The 19,782-nt window shown below is 46.1% G+C and overlaps 1 protein-coding gene across 6 annotated transcripts in view; it reads right to left on the bottom strand.

The window, feature by feature from the left end:
• Positions 1 to 19,782, bottom strand: part of glt8d2 (glycosyltransferase 8 domain containing 2) — a 51,956-nt gene that overhangs the window by 12,883 nt on the left and 19,291 nt on the right. For all 6 annotated transcript variants that reach the window (XM_041216505.1, XM_041216504.1, XM_041216508.1 and 3 more), the window contains 2 exons: positions 14,337 to 14,454; positions 1,939 to 2,023 (listed from right to left, as the gene is read on the bottom strand). In XM_041216505.1, the coding sequence (XP_041072439.1) occupies positions 1,939 to 2,023; positions 14,337 to 14,454 (203 nt within the window). The remainder of the gene's footprint in view (positions 1 to 1,938; positions 2,024 to 14,336; positions 14,455 to 19,782) is intronic.

Genomic DNA, 19,782 nt, shown 5'->3' with positions numbered 1-19,782 from the left:
TTGTACCATGAACTAATGAGAACAGTGTTTCTTTGTCTACCTTACTTAAAGCTGTCATTATCTTGTACGCATCTATCAGATCTCCCCTCAATTTCCTTTGGTCCAAGGAGAACAATCCCAGATTCTCCAACCTAACCCTCCAGCTAAAATCCCAGATCCCTGGGATCATTCTGGTAAATCTCCTCTGCACCCTTTCGCGGACCCTCATATCTTTCCTAAAGTGTAGCGACCAGAACTGGACACAAAACTATAGTTGTGGCCTAACCAGAGCTTTATAAAGTTTCAGCATAACTTTCCTGCTTTTGTATTGAATACCTCTATTTATGAAGTCCAAGATCCCATATGCTTTGCTATTTATCCACACTTATGTCAACTCCAGCTCTTTCTGATCTCTCCAACACCTTTGTTGCTGTTCTCTCGAGCACCACCACACCAACACCATCTCATGCAAAACCACTGTCCACATTCCTTTCCTGCGTTAAATCCTGGATTGGCCAATACACTTGTCCTTGCAGATCTCTAACAGCTCTCTGTACCGCCCCAGAGCAACGGATTAGAAATCCTTATTTACAGATCCCATCATTAACCAGCTTACAACTGACTCTGCAACCTCCTCCACCCTACGCCCCAGTCTGCGCTCTTCAATTCCTTCAGCTCTGGTCTCCTGTGCATTCCCCCAAGCCTACACAAACCCCTCCCCTCCTGTCAGTGGCACTGCTCCAGTAGTGCTTTTTTTTTTTAATTCTGTCATGGGAAGTGGGTGTCACTGGCAAGGCCAACATTTGTTGCCCATCCCTAATTGCCCTTGGACCGAGTGGCCTCTTAGGCCATTTCAGAGGGCAGTTAAGAGTCAACCACATTGTTGTAGATCTGGTAAGAACGGCAGATTTCCTTGCCTAAAGGACATTAGTGAACCAGATGGGTTTTTACATCAATAGAGGATAGTTTCATGGTCACCATTACTGAGGCTAGCTTTATATTCCAGAGTTACTAACTGAAGTTAAATTCCACCAGCTGCCATGGTGGGGTTTGAATGGACATTCCCAAGGCATTAGCCTAGGCCTCTGGATTACCAGCCCAGTGACATTACCAATACACCACCATCTCCCGGTAAATAATATTACTTGCACTGAAATCTATGCAATTGTGTCCAATGTAGCAGAGAGGGTCAACGCAATGCTTTATACATGTCAGGTTCTGCTTCAGTGCTGCCATTTTCAATTACTGGCACAAACTCAACTTACCAATGTGCTGCTAGGTGGGTGCTGGCTGGGCACCACAACACAGGAAGGATTTATTGGCTTTGGAGTGGATGCAGTGCAGATTCACCAGAATGCTACTGCGGCGAAAAGAGTTAAAAATATGAGGACCAGGTACATAGAATAAGCTTATATTGCACTGAAAATATCAGATTAAAGGGTGATCTAATTAAACAGTTTCAGATGCATAAAGGATTTGTTAGGGTGAATAGAGAGAAACTATTTCCTCTGGTGGGGCAGAGCCTAAAACTTAAGAGCTAGGGCTGAAGTCAGGAAGCACTTCTTCACAAAAAAGGGTAGTAGAAATCTGGAACTCCCTCTCCCTAAAAGCCCTCGAGACCGGGGATCATTTGAAAATGTCAAAAACTGAGATTGATCGATTTTTGTTAATTAAGGGTATCAGGGATACGAAGCCAAGGCCAGTAAATGGATTTAAGATACAGATCAGCCATGATCTAATTGAATGGTGGAGCCAGGCCCAAATGGCTTTACTCCTCTTCCTGTAATCCTAGAGTGATGCTCCAGGGTTCAAAGGAAGCTCAAGTGCTCAGTGTGTGCAGCCATAACCAGGCTAGCATAACCAAGGGCACTGAACAATGTTCTTCTGGTGTGAACTCATTCTGCCCTGTGAGGTATAAGAATAGAACTGGTCAGAAAATCTTGTCAGTCCAGAAAATACCTTGTACAATAACATCATCGTCCAAGTATATCACCTTTTCGTGATCACGAATAAGATATGGAATGAAGTATCGAACAAAGTTGAGCTGAAATAGAAAAACATTCCATGAAAAGATAACACTACGTGAAAATTTTTTTAAAAGTCTATGGGAGGGAAGTGCAGCAGATCAGGGTCACTATGAAGCGGACAAGAAGCAGTGTGAAGCAGGATGGGATCACTTGAAGAAAATCAAAATCAGTATTAGTAAAAAAAATGATGCCAGAGAAATTAACAGGGTTAAAGGCTGAAAAATCTCCGAGTCCTGATAATCTACATCCCAGAGTACTAAAGGAAGTGGCCCTGGAAATATTAGATGCATTGGTAGTCATCTTCCAAAATTCTATAGACCCTGGAGCAGTTCCTACAGATTGGAGGCTGGCAAATGTGACCCCACTATTTAAAAAAGGAGGGAGAGAAAAAACAGAGAATTACAGACCAATTAGCCTAATATCAGTAGTGGGGAAAATGCTAGAGTCTATTATAAAAGACATGGTAACAGAACACTTGGAAAGCCTTAAGGTATTAGGCAAAGTCAGCTTGGGTTTATGAAAGGGAAATCATGCTTAACTAAGCTACTGGAGTTTTTTGAGGATGTAACTAGTAGGATAGACAAGAGAGAACCAGTGGATGTGATATAGTTGAATTTCAAGAAGGCTTTTGATAAGGTCCCACATAAGAGGCTAGTGGACAAAATTAAAGCACATGGGATCGGGGGTAATATACTGGCATGGATTGAGAATTGGTTGACAGACCGGAATCAGAGAGTGGGAATAAATCGGTCTTTCTCCAGGTGGCTGACGGTGACTGGTGGGGTACTGCAGGGATCAGTGCTTGGGACCCAGCTATTCACGATATATATAAATGACTTGGATAAGGAAACCAAATGCAACATTTCCAAGTTTGCTGATGACACAGTTGTGAGGAGGCTTCAGGGTGATTTAGACAAGTTGTGTGTGTGGGCAAACGCATGGCAGATGCAGTGTAATGTGGCTAAGTGTGAAGTTAAATGCTTCAGTGTGAAGAACAGAAAGGCAGAGTATTATTTAAATGGTGATATATCGGGAAATGTGGATGTACAAAGGGATCTGGGTGTCCTTGTACACCAGTTAATGAAAGTAAACAGGCAGGTGCAGCAAGCAATTAGGAAGGCAAATGGTATGTTGGCCTCCATTGCAAGAGGGCTTGAGCACAGAAGTAAGGATGTCTTACTGCAGTTATACAAGACTTTGGTGAAACCACACCTGGAGTATTGAGTACAGTTTTGGCCTAAGAAAGGATATACTTGCCATAGAGGGAGTGCAGCGAAGGTTCACTAGGCTTATACCGGGGATGGCAGGGCTGTCATATGAGGAGAGATTGGTTCGACTAGGCCTGTATTCACTAGTGTTTAGAAGAATGACAGGGGATCTGATTGAAACGTATAAAATTCTAACAGCGCTACACAGACTGGATGCAGGGAGGATGTTTCCCCTGGTTGGGGAGTCTAGAACCAGGGGCCACAGTCTCAGGATATGGGGCAGGCCATTTGGGACTGAGAAGGGGAAAAATTTCTTCACTCAGAGGGTGGTTAACCAGTGGAATTCTCTACCACAGAAGGCTGTGGAGGCCGGGTCACTGAATATATTCAAGAAAAAAATTGATAATTTTTTGGATATTAGGGGCATCAAGGGGTATGGAGAGAAAGCAGGAATATGGCATTGAGATCAGCCATGAACATATTGAATGGTGGAGCAGGTTCGAAGGGCTGAATGACCTACTCCTGCTCCAAGTTGCTATGTTACTATGACCAGGATCATTGCGAAGCAGACCGGGAGGAGTGCGAAGCAGACCGGGAGGAGTGCGAAGCAGACCGGGAGGAGTGCGAAGCAGACCGGGAGGAGTGCGAAGCAGACCGGGAGGAGTGCGAAGCAGACCGGGAGGAGTGCGAAGCAGACCGGGAGGAGTGCGAAGCAGACCGGGAGGAGTGCGAAGCAGACCGGGAGGAGTGCGAAGCAGACCGGGAGGAGTGCGAAGCAGACCGGGAGGAGTGCGAAGCAGACCGGGAGGAGTGCGAAGCAGACCGGGAGGAGTGCGAAGCAGACCGGGAGGAGTGCGAAGCAGACCGGGAGGAGTGCGAAGCAGACCGGGAGGAGTGCGAAGCAGACCGGGAGGAGTGCGAAGCAGACCGGGAGGAGTGCGAAGCAGACCGGGAGGAGTGCGAAGCAGACCGGGAGGAGTGCGAAGCAGACCGGGAGGAGTGCGAAGCAGACCGGGAGGAGTGCGAAGCAGACCGGGAGGAGTGCGAAGCAGACCGGGAGGAGTGCGAAGCAGACCGGGAGGAGTGCGAAGCAGACCGGGAGGAGTGCGAAGCAGACCGGGAGGAGTGCGAAGCAGACCGGGAGGAGTGCGAAGCAGACCGGGAGGAGTGCGAAGCAGACCGGGAGGAGTGCGAAGCAGACCGGGAGGAGTGCGAAGCAGACCGGGAGGAGTGCGAAGCAGACCGGGAGGAGTGCGAAGCAGACCGGGAGGAGTGCGAAGCAGACCGGGAGGAGTGCGAAGCAGACCGGGAGGAGTGCGAAGCAGACCGGGAGGAGTGCGAAGCAGACCGGGAGGAGTGCGAAGCAGACCGGGAGGAGTGCGAAGCAGACCGGGAGGAGTGCGAAGCAGACCGGGAGGAGTGCGAAGCAGACCGGGAGGAGTGCGAAGCAGACCGGGAGGAGTGCGAAGCAGACCGGGAGGAGTGCGAAGCAGACCGGGAGGAGTGCGAAGCAGACCGGGAGGAGTGCGAAGCAGACCGGGAGGAGTGCGAAGCAGACCGGGAGGAGTGCGAAGCAGACCGGGAGGAGTGCGAAGCAGACCGGGAGGAGTGCGAAGCAGACCGGGAGGAGTGCGAAGCAGACCGGGAGGAGTGCGAAGCAGACCGGGAGGAGTGCGAAGCAGACCGGGAGGAGTGCGAAGCAGACCGGGAGGAGTGCGAAGCAGACCGGGAGGAGTGCGAAGCAGACCGGGAGGAGTGCGAAGCAGACCGGGAGGAGTGCGAAGCAGGTCAGGGTCACTATTTTCCTTGCAGAGGAGAAGGCTGAGAGGAGACTTGATATAAGTTTTCAAAACAATGAGGGGCCCGGGCAGAGTAGATAGGGAGAAACTGTTCCCACCGTGAATGGATCGAGAACCAGAGGGCAGTTTTAAAGTGTTTTGCAAAAGAAGCAAACGTGAGGTGAGAAAAAATAGTAAAAGGGTGATAAAAGGTAAAGCAGGGTCAATTAGGGACCAAAAAATGGATTACGCATGGAGGCAGGGAACACGGCTTAGATATTGAATGAATACTTTGCATCTGTCTTTCCGAGGAAGATGCTGTGGAGGCCATGGTGAAAATTAAGGAACACCAGCGCGGATTTGTTTAACTAATTTGCTTGAGTCTTTTGATGAGGTAACAGAGGGTTGATGAGGATAATGCTGTTGATGGACTTGCAAAAGGCATCCAATAAAGTGCTGCACAACAGCCTAGTGAGCAAAGTTAGAGCTCACAGAATAAAAGGACATAGATACAAAATTGGCTGAGTGACAGGAAACAGAGAGTAGTGGTGAACTGTTATTTTTCAGCCTGGAGGAAGGTTTATAATAGAGTTCTCCAGGGATTAGTGTTAGGGCCCCTAACCTAGACCTTGGCATACAGGGCACAATTTCAAAATCTGCAGATGATATGAAACTTGAAAGTAACGTGAAGTGGACGTATTGTGAAGCAAGAGGAAGACAGCGTGAAGTGGACGTATTGTGAAGCAAGAGGAAGACAGCGTGGAGCTTCCAAAGGACATAAATAAGATGGTGCAATGGGCAGACAAGTGGCAAATGAAGTTCAATGTGGTGAAGTGATTAATTTTGGTGGGAAGAACACAAAGACAATATAAAACAATTGTACAGGGGGTGTAGAAGCAGAGGGACCTGGGTGTATATGTGTATAAATCATTGAAGGTGGCGGGATAGATTGAGAGAGGGGTCAATAAAGCACACAGGATCCTGGACTTAATCAATAGGGGCATGGAGTACAAAAGCAAGGAGGTTATGTTAAACTAGAATAAAACATTAGTTTGGCCTCAACTGGAGTATTGCGTCCAATACTTGGCACCGCACTTTTGGAAAGATGTCAAGGCATTAGAGAGAGTGCAAAAACGATTCACGAGAACGGTTCCAGGAATGGAAAACTTCAGTTCTGTTGAAAGATTGGAGAAGTTGGTTCTCCCTGGAGAAGAGAAGGCTGAGAGGAGATTTGATAGAGATATTCAAAATCATGAGGGGGCTGGACAGAGTTAGATAGGAAGGAATTGTTCCTACTGGTGGAAGGATCGAGAACTTGAGGGCTTAGATTTTAAGCTAAATCAGCAAAAGAAGCAATGTCGACATGAGGAAAAGCCTTTTCACGCAGTGAGTGGCACTGAGTGTATGGTGGAGGCAGGGTCAATTGAGACTTTCAAAAGGGAATTGGGTCTTTATCAGAAAAGCAAAGATTTGCAGGGCTATAGGGAAAAGGCAGGGAAATGGCACTGGGTGAATTGCTCCTTCAGAGGGTCAGCACAAACACAACAGGCTAAATGGCTTCCTTCTGTGCTGTAACCATTTTATCATATAATATAAAATAAAGGATACAATTCTAAAGAGAGTGCAGGAGCAGAGGGACCTGGGTGCATTTGTGTATAAGTCATTGAAGGTGGCAGGTCAGGTTGAGAGAGCGGTTAATAAAACATACAGGATCCAGGGCTTTATCAATAGGGGCATACAGTACAAAAGCAGGAGCTGAGAGTTCTGATAAATCTAACTACTTTGCTGAGAAATATTATGCTTTTTTTAAAATTTATTTATGGGATGTGAGCATCACTGGTAATGCCAAACTTTACTGTCATCCCTGATTGCCCTGGAGTAGGCAGTGGTGAGCTGCCTTCTTGAACCGCTGCCGTCCAAGGGATGTAGGCACACCCACAGTGCTCATTGACTCAGACATTTACAGCACAGAAGGAGGCCATTCAGCCCATCATGTCCATGCCGGTCAACAAAGATCTGACCACACTAAACTCATTTTCCAGCGCTTGGCCCATAGCCCTGGAGGCTAGGGCAACACAAGTGACTATCTAAATACTTCTTAAATATTACAAGAGTTTCTGACTCAACCACTCTTTCAGGCAGTGAGTTCCAGACTCCCACCACCCTCTGGGTGAAAAACTTTCTCCTCAACTCCCCTCTTAGCCTTCTATCTCTTACTTTAAATCTATGCCCCATAGTTATTCACCCCTCTACTAATGGAAAAAGTGCCTTCCTACCCATCCTATCTACGCCCTTCATAGTCTTATACACCTCTATTGGGTCCCCTCTCAACCGTTGCTGCTCCAAGGAAAACAACCCCAGCCTATCCAATCTTTCCTCATAGCTCAGACCCTCCAGCCCAGGCAGCACCTCTGTACCCTCTCCAGTGCATGTTCAGCACTTTCCAGGGTCTTACTATCCATAGTGTAATCCCTTGCCTTGTTAGCCCTCCCCAAGTGCATTACCTCACACTTTTCCGGGTTGAATTCCATTGCCACTGCTCTGCCTGCCTGACCAGTCCATTGATATCCTCCTGCAGTTTATGGCTATCTTCCTCACTATTTACCACTCTACCAATTTTCGTGTCATCCGTGAAATTCTTAATCATACCCCCTACATCTAAGTCCAAATCATTTATGTACACCACAAACAGCAAGGGGCCTAGCACCGAGCCCTGCGGAACCCCACTGCAAACAGACTTCCAGTTACAGAATCGTCCTTCCACCATCACCTTCTGCTTTCTGCCCCTCAGCCAGTTTTGGATCCAACGTGCCACTTTACCTTGGATCCCATGGGCTCTTAATTTCTTGACCAGTCGGCCATGAGGGCCCTTATCAAAAGCCTTGCTAAAGTCCATGTAGACCACATAAAATGCACTATCCTCATCAATACTCCTGGTTACCTCCTCAAAAATTTCAATTAAATTGGTCAAACACGACCTTCTCTTAACAAATCCATGCTGACCATCCCTGATTAATCTGTGTCTGTCCAAGTGCAGATATATTCTGTCCCTCAGAATTCTTTCTAGTAACTTCCCCCCCAGTGATGTTACACTGACTGGCCTATAATTTCCTGGTCTATCCCTTCCTCCCTTTTTTAATAATGGGACAATGTTAGCAGTCCTCTAGTCCTTTGGCACCCCACCTGTGGCCAGATAGGATTTGAAATTTACCGTCAGGGCCCCTGATATCTCTTCCCTTGCCTCCCTCAACAGCCTGGGATACATCTCATCCAGACCTGCAGATTTATCCACTTTTAAGGCCACTAAACCCGCCAGTACCTCCTCTCTCTCCATGTTAATTTCCTCTAATATTTCACAGTCTTCCACCCTGATGTCTATATCTGCATCGTCCTTCTCCATTGTGAAGACCGTGCGACGTATTCATTGGAGGACTGTACCCATGTCTTCCAGGTCCACACACACATTACCTCAATGGCCCCTAATTGGCCCTACTCTTTCCTAGTTATTCTCTTGCTCTTTATACAAATTAAAAACCATTTGGGGTTTTTTTTATTCTACCCACCAATGCTTTCTCATGCACTCTCTTGGCTTTCCTAACTTCCTTTTTAACTTCCCCCCTGCACTTTGTATACTTCTCTAGGGGACTCTGCCGTATTGAGTCCTCAGTATCTGCCATAAGCTTCTCTTTTTATCTTAATCCTAACCTTTATGTCCCTTGACATCCAGGGTTCTCCGGACTTGGTCCCCGACTTTGTATTTACAGGAACATATTTGCCCTCTACACTCGCTATTTCCTCCTTGAATGCCTCCCACTGCTCTGACACAGTTTTATCTGCAAGTAGTTGCTCCCAGTCCACTTCGGCCAAATTGCATCTCATCTTAGTAAAGTTAGCCTTTCCCCAGTTTAGAACTTATATTCCCGGCCCAACCTTATCCTTTTCCATAACCACCCTAAATTTAACTGCGTTATGGTCACTATCTCCAAAATGCTCCCCTATTGATACGCCTTCCACCTGCCTGGGCTCATTTCCGAATATTAGGTCCAGAACTGCCCTCTCCCTTGTTGGGCTTTCTATGTACTGGCTAAAAAGTTCTCCTGGATGCAACTTGAGAATGTTGCTCCCTCCCTACCCTGCACACTAAAACTATCCCAGTTAATATTTGGATTGTTAAAATCCCCTAATATTGCTGCCATATTATTCTTACACTTATCCGAAACTTGGTTACATATTTGATCCTCTATCTCTCCCTGAGTGTTTGGGGGCCTATAGTGTTTGCCCCTTTTGTGGCTTTTACTTCTACCCATATGGCCTCATTTGAAGATCCTTCCTAGATATCATCCCTCCTCACTGCTATAATTGATTCTTTGATCAATATTGCAACCCCCCTCCTCTTCTATCCCCCTCTCTATCTCATCTGAATACTCTATAACCAGGAATGTTGAGCTGCCAATCCTGCCCTTCTTTTAGCCAAGTCTCGGTCATAGCTATAATATCACACTCCCACGTGTCTATCTGTGCCCTCAGCTCATCTGTCTTATTCCTCAGGCTCCTTGCATTAAAATATATTCCATTTAGCCTTTCTAAACTCATTTCTTTCTTATCTAGCCTATGTTTCCTCTGCCTTCCAGACTCTCTTACTAGTGTTTTAACTTCTAATTCCATCTCAGCTTCTCTCCTCTCCGAACTACTTTTCAGGATCATATCCCGCTGCCAATTTAGTTTAAATCCACCCCAACAACATTAGCAAAGCTCCTCGCGAGGATGTTGGTTCTGTTCCTGTTCAGATGTAACTTGTCCAACTTGAACAAGTCCAACTCCCCCAGAAATAGTCCCAATGCCTCAGGAATCTAAAGCCCTCTCCCCTGCACCATCTCTCCAGCCACGCATTCATCTGCTCTATCCTTCGGTTCCTATACTCACTACTGCGTGTCACTGGGGGTAATTCAGAGATTACTACCTTTGAAGTCCTGCTTTTCAATTTCCTACCTAACTCCCTAAAGTCTGCTTGCAGGACCTCATTTCTCTTTCTTCCTATGTCATTGGTCCCAACATGAACCACGACCTTTGGCTGTTCACCCTCCCCCTTCAAAATGCCCTACAGCCGTTCTGTGAAACCTTTGACCCTGGCTGGCACCCAGGAGGCAACATACCATCCTGGAGTCACATCTACGGCTGCAGAGGTGCCTGTCTACTCCCTTCATTAACGAATCCCCTACCACTATTGCTCTTCCACACTTCTTCCTCCCACCCTGAGCAGCTGGACCACCCACAGTGCCATGGCCTTGGCTCTGGTTGGCCTCCACAGAGGAACCATCACTCTCACCGTTTACCAAGGCCGAAAAACAGCTTGTGAGTGAGATGCACTCAGGGGATTCCCTCACTACCTGCCTGGTCCCCTTCTTCTGTCTGGTGGTCACCCATTCCCTCTCTGCCTGCACTTCCTTAACCTGCGGGGTGACCACGTTCTGAAACATGCTATCCACGAACCTCTTCGGCCTCGTAGTGCCCCCACTGCTGCTCAAGCTCCTAAACCCGGAGCTCGAGTTGCTCCAGTCAGAGGCACCCCCTGCACACATGGTCGTCCAGACCGCCAGGAGCAACTAGGATTTCCCACATAGCACAGGATGTGCAAATCACAGGACTGAGCGCCCCAGACATACCTTAACTAAATAGAAAATAAACCCTTGCTTTTATTTTACCCTTACTCCTACTTGAGTATAGACTAGATGCTAGGTCCTCTAGATAGACTAGATCCTCTAGGTGCTGCTGACTCCCTGTCCCAGGGCCCTCCTCTCACACTCTCCTCCAGATGCTGCTGACTGCCTGTTCCAGGGTCCTCCTCTTACCCTGTCCTCTTGGTGCTGCTGACTGCCTGTCCTAGGGGCCTCCTCTTGCACTCTCCTCTAGATGCTGCTTGTGAGGGAGTTGTAAGACAGTAATGCCTTCCCTAAAAAAAAATTAGCTTCATGCTGAAACTTGACCATATTAAATTACCATGCCTTGTGAAGAACTGCAGACACTGTTGAAAGAAGAATTCCTTGTTTTTAAGCCTTTTTTAATTAAACTTGCTGAGTTTGTCATAAAAGCAAAAACCCAATGATCTCAGGAAGGAATAAAGACTCTGCAGTTGAGAAAAATATCTAACTAAAATAATAAGTTATAAGGCCTTGAAAAGTCCTACAGGAATCAGATAAGACCAAACTTAATGGTCAATTGATCTTCCCTGCAAACACCTTGATCTGAATTTGGCTAACACAATGGATGAGACTTGCAAACGATACACAACCCCTAAGTCCAAGGAAGATAGACAGCTTCGGTGTGGGCTTTCATAAAAGGTGTAAAGAGACAGTCAAGATTACACTAGCGCAGTCAGAAAAACGACTTGTGTTTATTTAGCAGGTTTCACAACCTTCAGACATCTCAAAACACTTTACAGTCAATGAAGTAATTTTTTGTGATGTGGCCACTGTGGGAATGTAATGGAGGGAGAAAGAAGCCCAATGGATCACTGAAAGGAGATCTCCAATCATCAGAGCCTGGCTGGTCATTCAGGTTGATTGTATAATCATTTGCTTATAGTATATCTGAGCATTGTGTTGTTAGAGATAGAATAGTAAAGGCGTTGCACTGTCAGAACATTATATTACAGAACATTGTATTGCTGTTTAAAATCTACAGTTGAGTGCTCAAATAAGTGAACCTGATTATACGTAAAGATTTTTTGGGTGCAACAATGCTGAATTCCCTTGTAATTCATGGGTCAAACAACTGTAACCTGGGTATTTAAAAGACTGAAAGATTTCCAGCTTTTTGACTCAGTGAAAGTGAAGGAACAGTGGTGTAGTTCCAAGTTAGGATGCTGTGTGACTTGGAGGGGAGCTTGCCAGTGGTGCTGTTCTGCTGCCCTTATATTTTTAGGTGGTAGAGGTCATGGTAAAGGGGTTTGCCGGATACTGTCAAAGAAGCCTCGGTGAGTTGCTGCTGTGCAGCGTGTAGGTTGAACACACTGCTGCCAATGCATGGTGATGGTGGAGGGAGTGAATGTTTAAGGTGGTGGCTGGGATGCCAATCAAGCAGACTGCTTCAATCAGGATTATATTTGGGCAGCAGCTGCACGGGGACACTTTCACTTCCAGATTCCTCTCCAAGTCACACACACACACACACACACACACACACTCCATCCTGACCTGGATATACAGGCCTTGTGCATCTTTATAATTTCATAACTTTGGATGTTCACACCATAGAAACAAACTATAAATAGCATATGAAGACATAATTCGCAAAGTTTTCCCAAAGTACAGGCCAAATTTCTCAGCTTCAACAGAACTGTCATCCAGTACAATACATCGCTCAACTCAATTTTCCAAAGTTTATCTTTTCATCTACTGTTGCCACTTTCAATAATTTCAGCATCATTCATGCAGCAGAAACAACAACATTACCAACTTAATAAATTATCATTTCACGTGCCATTTACAGTTTGTTTCTGTCATGTGTAGATCCAAAGTTAGTAAAGTTGCACAGAAGTTTATAAACACTCTGTACATCAGCCGTTCCTTCATCGTCACTGGGTCAAAATTCTGCTATTCCCTACCCGATACCATCATGGAAACACCCACACCACAGGGACTGCAAGGGTTCAAGAAGGCATATCACCACCACCTTCTCAAGGGCAATTATGGATGGGTAATAAATACCAGACTTTCCAATGACACCTACATCCCAAGAATTTTTTAAAAATTGATTTCTATGCATTGCTGATAAGGAGGCTCTTGCACGGGAACAATGGTGGACAGCTGAAGGCCCTCTCTTTCATCCAGCCTGCATCACACAAATGAAATACCTTGTACATCACAATATCTACACCTCCTGCCCCAGCCAGAACCATGTGATCTCCTGGAAGTGGCAAGAAACCGGATGAAAACCCAGTCCAAATTGGGGGGGAAACAAAATCTGGGAAATTCCTTTCCCAGCCACAGAGGTAATCAAGACTAGTCCAGAAGATCATGCTTGCCCTGAAGTACCTGGACTCCCTCCCTTTTCCTTTTGCAATAGGTAATCTCTAACCTAATTAGAAGCAAGTCCAGCTCTCGCTTGAAGGAACTCAGTGAGTCAGCGTCTATTAGGTGAGCTGGCAGCCTGTTCCATGGGTCCACTATTCGAATGAATGTATCTCTGTACCCAGGATGGCCTTACACTTTTGGGGGACAAAGTTTGGTGGGGTGGGGGGGGGGAGGGGGGGCGGCGGGTGGAGGTGGTGCGTGCAGTCTGTGTCATACAATGTATGGCACCTCCCCTTCCTGCCAGCCCACTCACCCAGCCTGTACTTCTCATTTGATTACCCAAGCTGTTAACTCCAATCTGAGTTAAATCTCACCTTGCAGTTTTTCTGCACGTTCGTTCTGACTAGAGCCTGGGAAAGGTCCTATACCTTGTTATTTTCTCCAAAAAGGGAGAAAGTAAAGAGGATTTTTAAAAAAAATAACTTTGCAAAGTCTCCTGAGTGTGACTGTGCTGCAAGTAGTGCCAAAAGTGTCACGTTCTGTCTGAGGCTCCAGCACTCAAAGAAAATACAAAAAACAGACAAAGTTATGTAGAAATTTACGACAGGCCTGATCCAGCACCAGATTCCTCGCAGGCTGACATGAATTTATTGCTTTATTGAGCCTGCACTGCTCTGTGAATATTTGAAGATGACAAATTGTGTTATTCATCAATCTCCTTCTTACAGGAAGTGGAAGATGGAGCTTTAGACATGAAAGCCAGCCTCTTGCAACTTTGTTTCTTTACAACATCAACAACTTTCTTTTGCATAGAACTAAACAGCTCAGGTGGCCATTTGACCTATCGTGCCTCTGTCAGCTTCTATGTAGGTCTATCTGATTAATCCCACACTCTTTCCCCACCACCCTGCCAACGATTTCCCTTCAATTATTTATCAAGCTCCTTCCACCAAACTCTCAGGCATTCCCGGTGTCAACAATTTGCTGCGTAAAAAAATACTTCATGTCACCTTTTGCCAATCGCTTTAAATCTACATCCGCTGGTTACTGCTCCTGCCACCAACGGGAACAGTTTCTCCTTGTTTACTCCATCAAAGCCCTTCAAGATTTTGTATAACGTTGTAAAACCTCCCAAGGTGCTTCACAGGAGTGCCACTGAATGGATGTGGACACCGCGCCACGTAAGCTTGGTCAATGAGATAGGTTTTAAAGAGCGTGTTAAAGGACTGCCATAACACTGCCACAGGTTGTGCGGAGTGTGAGCCTGAGCTCCACACTCCACCCGCGAACCTCAAAGGACATGTTAGCTCTTCCAGAATCACTCATACTCACGGGCTGCAGTAGCTCGGGCCTTGCAGAGTCTGGTCTTATTTTCCCCTGCAGTACGGCAGCATTGAATTCCATTACTTTGTAGTGGATGCCTTTCAGTTTTGTATTTTCAATCCATTTGCTAATTTGGGAGTTGGGGTGGGGTGGGGTGGTGGGGGGGGAGGAAGAAAAAAAAGAGGTCACGTGTCTATCAATCAGAAGGAATGACGATTTGAAGAGGTGGAGGCAAGCACACAAAAGTAAAAGGCATCAGGATTGTGAGGATTCTTGTTCCCTCAGGTGAAACTGGTTGACAAATTTCTTTACATCACCAATTCGCTCGCTAATACTAAATAGCTGGAATGTCAAGTCTCATTCTGTGTTATGTTATGCTCAGAACCTCATATTAAATGTCTGTGAATTATTGACAACGTTTTTGTAACCGCATTACAAAGAAGTTAGAACTTTCTGTCAATGCTAAACTGAACACTTTATTCTTAGCGAAAGCTGGTAAACGTCAGCTTTAATGATTCGAGTTGAGGAGATTGGCTAATGGGTTTGGAATTGGGATCCGGAATAACTCCATCTGATCCTCAAACTTCTCAATATTCACACTGGTCCTTCAGAGCACCCCTCCTCCAGGTATCCAAATTATCGAGGCCATTTGACTCAGTCAGCTGACCTCCATTTCATTTTGCTGCACAGCAGATTTCACTGCCCCATTAGTGTGGTCTCACCAGCAGGAGTTAGGGAGTTGTCACTCGGTAAGATGGGGAAGGTGGGGGTTGTTCCATACGTCATTGCCTGGGTAGCATTGTGGCAGAGTGAACTGCCCACCAGTATAAAGCCTGCCCAATTTTCATTCAATTGAAACAAGATTACATTGAATATACAGCCCAGAAACAGGTTAATAGGCTCAACCAGTCCATTTTGGTATTCATGCTCCACTTGAGCCTCCTCTCATCCTTCGTTATCTAAATCTATCATCATAACACACTATTCCCTTCTCCCTCACATTCTTATCTAGCTGCCCCTTGAATACATCTTGAATATTTGCCTCGACTACTCCCAATGGTAATGCAGAGTTTTTCCAGGTAATTCTGTTTTTGTTTTGGATTTCCAGCATCCACAGTTTTTTTGTTTTTATCCCAATGGTAATTAGTTCCACATTCTCATAACTCTTTAGGTAAGGAAGTCTTTTCTGAATTTCTCTACTTGATTTTTTGCTGACTATCTTACACTAATAGCCTCTAGTAATGCTCTTTCCCATGTGTGTCTGTGTCTACTCTATCAAAATCTTCCACAATTTCAGAGACCTCTATTAAATTTTCTCTATTCAGGAGAAAAGAGACCTGCCTGCTCATCCTTTCTTGATAGCTATAATCTCACCTTTCTTGTATCAGCCTTGTTAATATTTTTCACACCACCTCCTGAGTACAGCCATACCTTTTTCATCACATGGTAACCAGAAATCGACACAGTATTCCATGGATGGTCTGACCAAGGTTCGATACATGAAATTTACATAGATTGATGTAATTTGCATCAATGTATGGTGCCAAAGCAGTTCATGTGACTCATCACATGATAAGCCACTATTCTCAATCACGTCAACAGGACAGGCACTGAGTACACGCCAGAAATATTCTCACAGGCAGAGATGAAATTACACCTTAGTGTCTGTCATTCCACGTCCTTAGTTAAGAAGGAAATAGATAGATTTCCAGACTCTAAAGGCATCAAGGGGTATGCGGAGAGAGTGGGAGTCCAGCGTTGAGATACAGGATCAGCCATGATCATATTGAATGGTGGAGCAGGCTCGAAGGGCCGAATGACCTATTCCTGCTCCTATTTTCTATGTTTCTATGTTTCCATCACCATCACTGGCTTTGGTTCAGGAGTGAAAATGGGGGATGAATGGAAAACATGAGTGACTGAGTTCTCAGTGAGAAAATTGCATGTGCCATTGAAAGAGATCTCAATTTTCTGTGTTCTCATTGTACACTGTCAGGTCAGCACTGTATACTGTCTTGTTTTAAAGATCCTATTTAGACAGCAGGTGCAAGTCCTTCACTTTTCAGCCTATTTACAGCCTTTGGAGTTAATGTGGTATTCACACTATATTTAGAAGTGTACTATCATTACTATCCACAAGTAGGGGGACAAATCTGATTGTGAAAACTACAGGGGGGTTTCCCTCCTGTCCATCGCGGGTAAGAGCCTGGCCCATAACCTCCTGAACCACCTTCGTCTGATCGCTGAGGAGATCCTTCCGGAAACCTAGTATGGCTTCCGACCATCCCGGGATACTGTGGACATGGTCTTTGCAGCTAGACAGATCCAGGAAAAACGTCAGGAGCAAAATCAAAACTTGTTCCTTGCCTTGACCAAGGCATTTGATTCTTTAAATCGTGAAGCTCTATGGATCGTCCTCCAATGCTCTGGATGCCCAGAACTTGAAGTTCTGTCAAAGGGTCATGAGGACTCGAAACGTCAACTCTTTTCTTCTCCGCCGATGCTGACAGACCTGCTGAGTTTTTCCAGGTAATTCTGTTTTTGTTTTTGTTTTGGATTTCCAGCATCCGCAGTATTTTTGTTTTTACCTCATATAAGAGGTTTGGCTTATCCTTAAATACCGCCAAGACAAAGGTCCTTCACCAACCTTCCCCGGTCCGGTTGAGCATCCCCCGCGCCATCCACATAGATGGGGTGGCTCTGCATTATGTGCTGCACTCCCCTCATCTCCGGCAGCCACCTCACCCAAGGGGTTACCGTCAATGATGAAGTCCAGCACCGAGTCAACTGTGCCAGCACTGCCTTCTTCACAGGATCACACAGTGCAGAAGAGGCCCTTCAGCCCATCGAGTCTGCACCGACATGTGAGAAACACCTGACCTACCTACCTAATCCCATTTACCAGCACTTGGCCCATAGCCTTGAATGTTATGATGTGCCAAGTGCTCATCCAGGTACTTTTTAAAGGATGTGAGGCAACCCGCCTCCACCACCCTCCCAGGCAGCGCATTCCAGACTCACCGCTCTCTGGGTAAAAAAGGTTTTTCCTCACATCCCCCCCTAAACCTCCTGCCCCTCACCTTGAACTTATGTCCCCTCGTGACTGACCCTTCAACTAAGGGGTGGAGCCAAGGGATATCGCTAGAGAGTTGAATGAATACTTCACATCCGTCTTCACCCAAGAGAATGAGGATGAAGGTATCAAACTCGGGGCGAGAGACTGCGAGGTTCTTGAGCAAATTGATATAGTGAGTGACAAGATATTGGAGGTGTTGGCAGGCTTAAAAGTGGACAAATCTCCAGGTCCAGATGATTTGTGTCCCAGACTGTGGAGGGAGGCAAGGGAAGAGATCACAGGGGCTCTGACCCAAATTTTTAATTCCTCTCTGGCCATGGGGGAGGTGCCAGAGGACTGGACAACAGCTAACGTGGTTCTGCTATTCAAGAAGGATTGTAGACATAAGCCAGGGAACTACAGGCCAGTGAGTCTCACATCAGTGGTAGGGAAACTATTGGAGAAAATTCCGAAGGAGAGAATCTATCTCCTCCTGGAGAGGCAAGATTTGATCAGGGATAGTCAGCATGGCTTTGTCAGAGGGAGGTTATGCCTAACAAATTTGGTTGAATTTCTTGAGGAGGTGACCAGGTGTGTAGATGAGGTTAGTGCAGTTGATGGAGTTTATATGGATTTCAGCAAAGCCTTTGACAAGGTCCCACATGGGAGACTTATAAAGAAGGCAAATGCACATGGGGTACAGGGTAATTTGATAAGGATGATTCAAAATTGGCTTAGTTGTAGGAAACAGAGAGTGATGACAGAAGGCTGCTTTAGTGACTGGAAGCCAGTGTCCAGTGGCGTACCACAGGGATCTGTGCTTGGTCCCCTATTATTTGTCATTTATATAAACGACATAGATGACTATGTGGGGGATAGGATTAGTAAGTTTGCGGATGACACAAAGATTGACCGGGTGGTTAATAGTGAGGTTGATTGTCTTGGGCTACAGGAAGATATAGACGGGATGGTCAAATGAGCAGATAAGTGGCAGATGGAATTTAACCCTGAAAAGTGTGAGGTGATACACCTTGGAAGGAGTTATTTGACAAGGAAGCATTCAAGCTGTGCAAACATGTCTTTGACAACATTTGCAAGTCAACAAAGGTTCTGGCTTATAAGGCAGTTGTGTTGATCACCCTCCTCTACTGCAGTGAAACATGAACTGTCTACCAACGCCACATTAAGATCTTTGAGAGCTTCTGTCAGCAGTGCTTGCGTCAAATCTTGGGGATCAAACAGGAGGAACGTCGGACTAACACAAGCGTCCTCCATGGAGCTGCATCGACCAGAATTGAAGCCCTGCTCCTGTGGAACCAACTCCGAAGGACGGGCCATTGCATCTGGATGTAAATGCCTCCCTCGACAGGTTCTCTTCTCACGCTCTCCGATGGCCAATGCTCAAAGGGCGGCCAAAGGAAAAGGTATAAGGATACACTCAAGGTCGCCCTAAAGCATGGAGGCATTAATACCACTGACTGGGAGGAGAATACTGCAGATCGCTTGGCATGGCACCACCTGGACCATCAAGACGCAAACCACTTTGAGGCTCAGCGACTCAACAGTGAGGCAGAATGGCAGTGGCAGAGGGAGGAGAAGGAAGCCAACCCGGGGCTGCGAGATCTATTCCCCTGAGCAACAATGTGCCCCCCCCCCCGACTGCGGAAGAGCATGTGGATCCAGATATGGGCTCTTCAGTTATCTTAAGTCTCACCAAGCCTGACAAACGTCATCCTCGGTTCCGAGGGACCGCAGATGACAACCAAGTGTGTACATCCCATCTGTTCAGGAACTGTTAGATTCCAAGTCACAGATTTGGAGTTGGAAAGGTTCTGAGAGTAATTAGGATCTTGGCTTGCTTTGGAATCTGCTCTAATTTTTAATATAACCACTTTCACAATATGATCTTTATTGCCCATCTCCAATTGCCCTTGAAAAGGTGGTGGTGAGCTGCCTCCTTGAACTACTGCAGTCCCTGTGATGTAGGTACACTCACAGTGCTGTTAGGGAGTGAGTTCCAGGGTTTTGATCCAGCGACAGTGAAGGAACAGTGATATATTTCCAAGTCAGGATGGTGAGTAACTTGGAGGGGAACTTCCAGGTGGTGGTTTTCCCATCTGTCTGCTGCTCTTGTTCTTCTAGATGGTGAAGGTCGCTGGTTGAGAAGGTGCTGTCGAAAGAACCTTGGCGAGTTGCTGCAATGCATCATGTAGATGGTATACACTGCTGCCACTGGGTGCTGGTGATGCAGGGAGCGGGGTACCCATCAAGCGGCTCATGGTGTCCTGGATGGTGTCGAGCTTCTCGAGTGTTGTTGGAGCTGCAATCATCCAGGCAAGTGGGGAGTATTCCGTCACACTCCTGACTTGTAGATGGTGGACAAGAAAGGAAATCTAAATA

The sequence above is a fragment of the Carcharodon carcharias genome, chromosome 21 (assembly GCF_017639515.1).
Source record: "Carcharodon carcharias isolate sCarCar2 chromosome 21, sCarCar2.pri, whole genome shotgun sequence".
Classification (NCBI taxonomy): domain Eukaryota; kingdom Metazoa; phylum Chordata; class Chondrichthyes; order Lamniformes; family Lamnidae; genus Carcharodon; species Carcharodon carcharias.
Note: the sequence above shows the minus strand (reverse complement) of the source record. Positions and strands in the feature narration are given on the sequence as shown.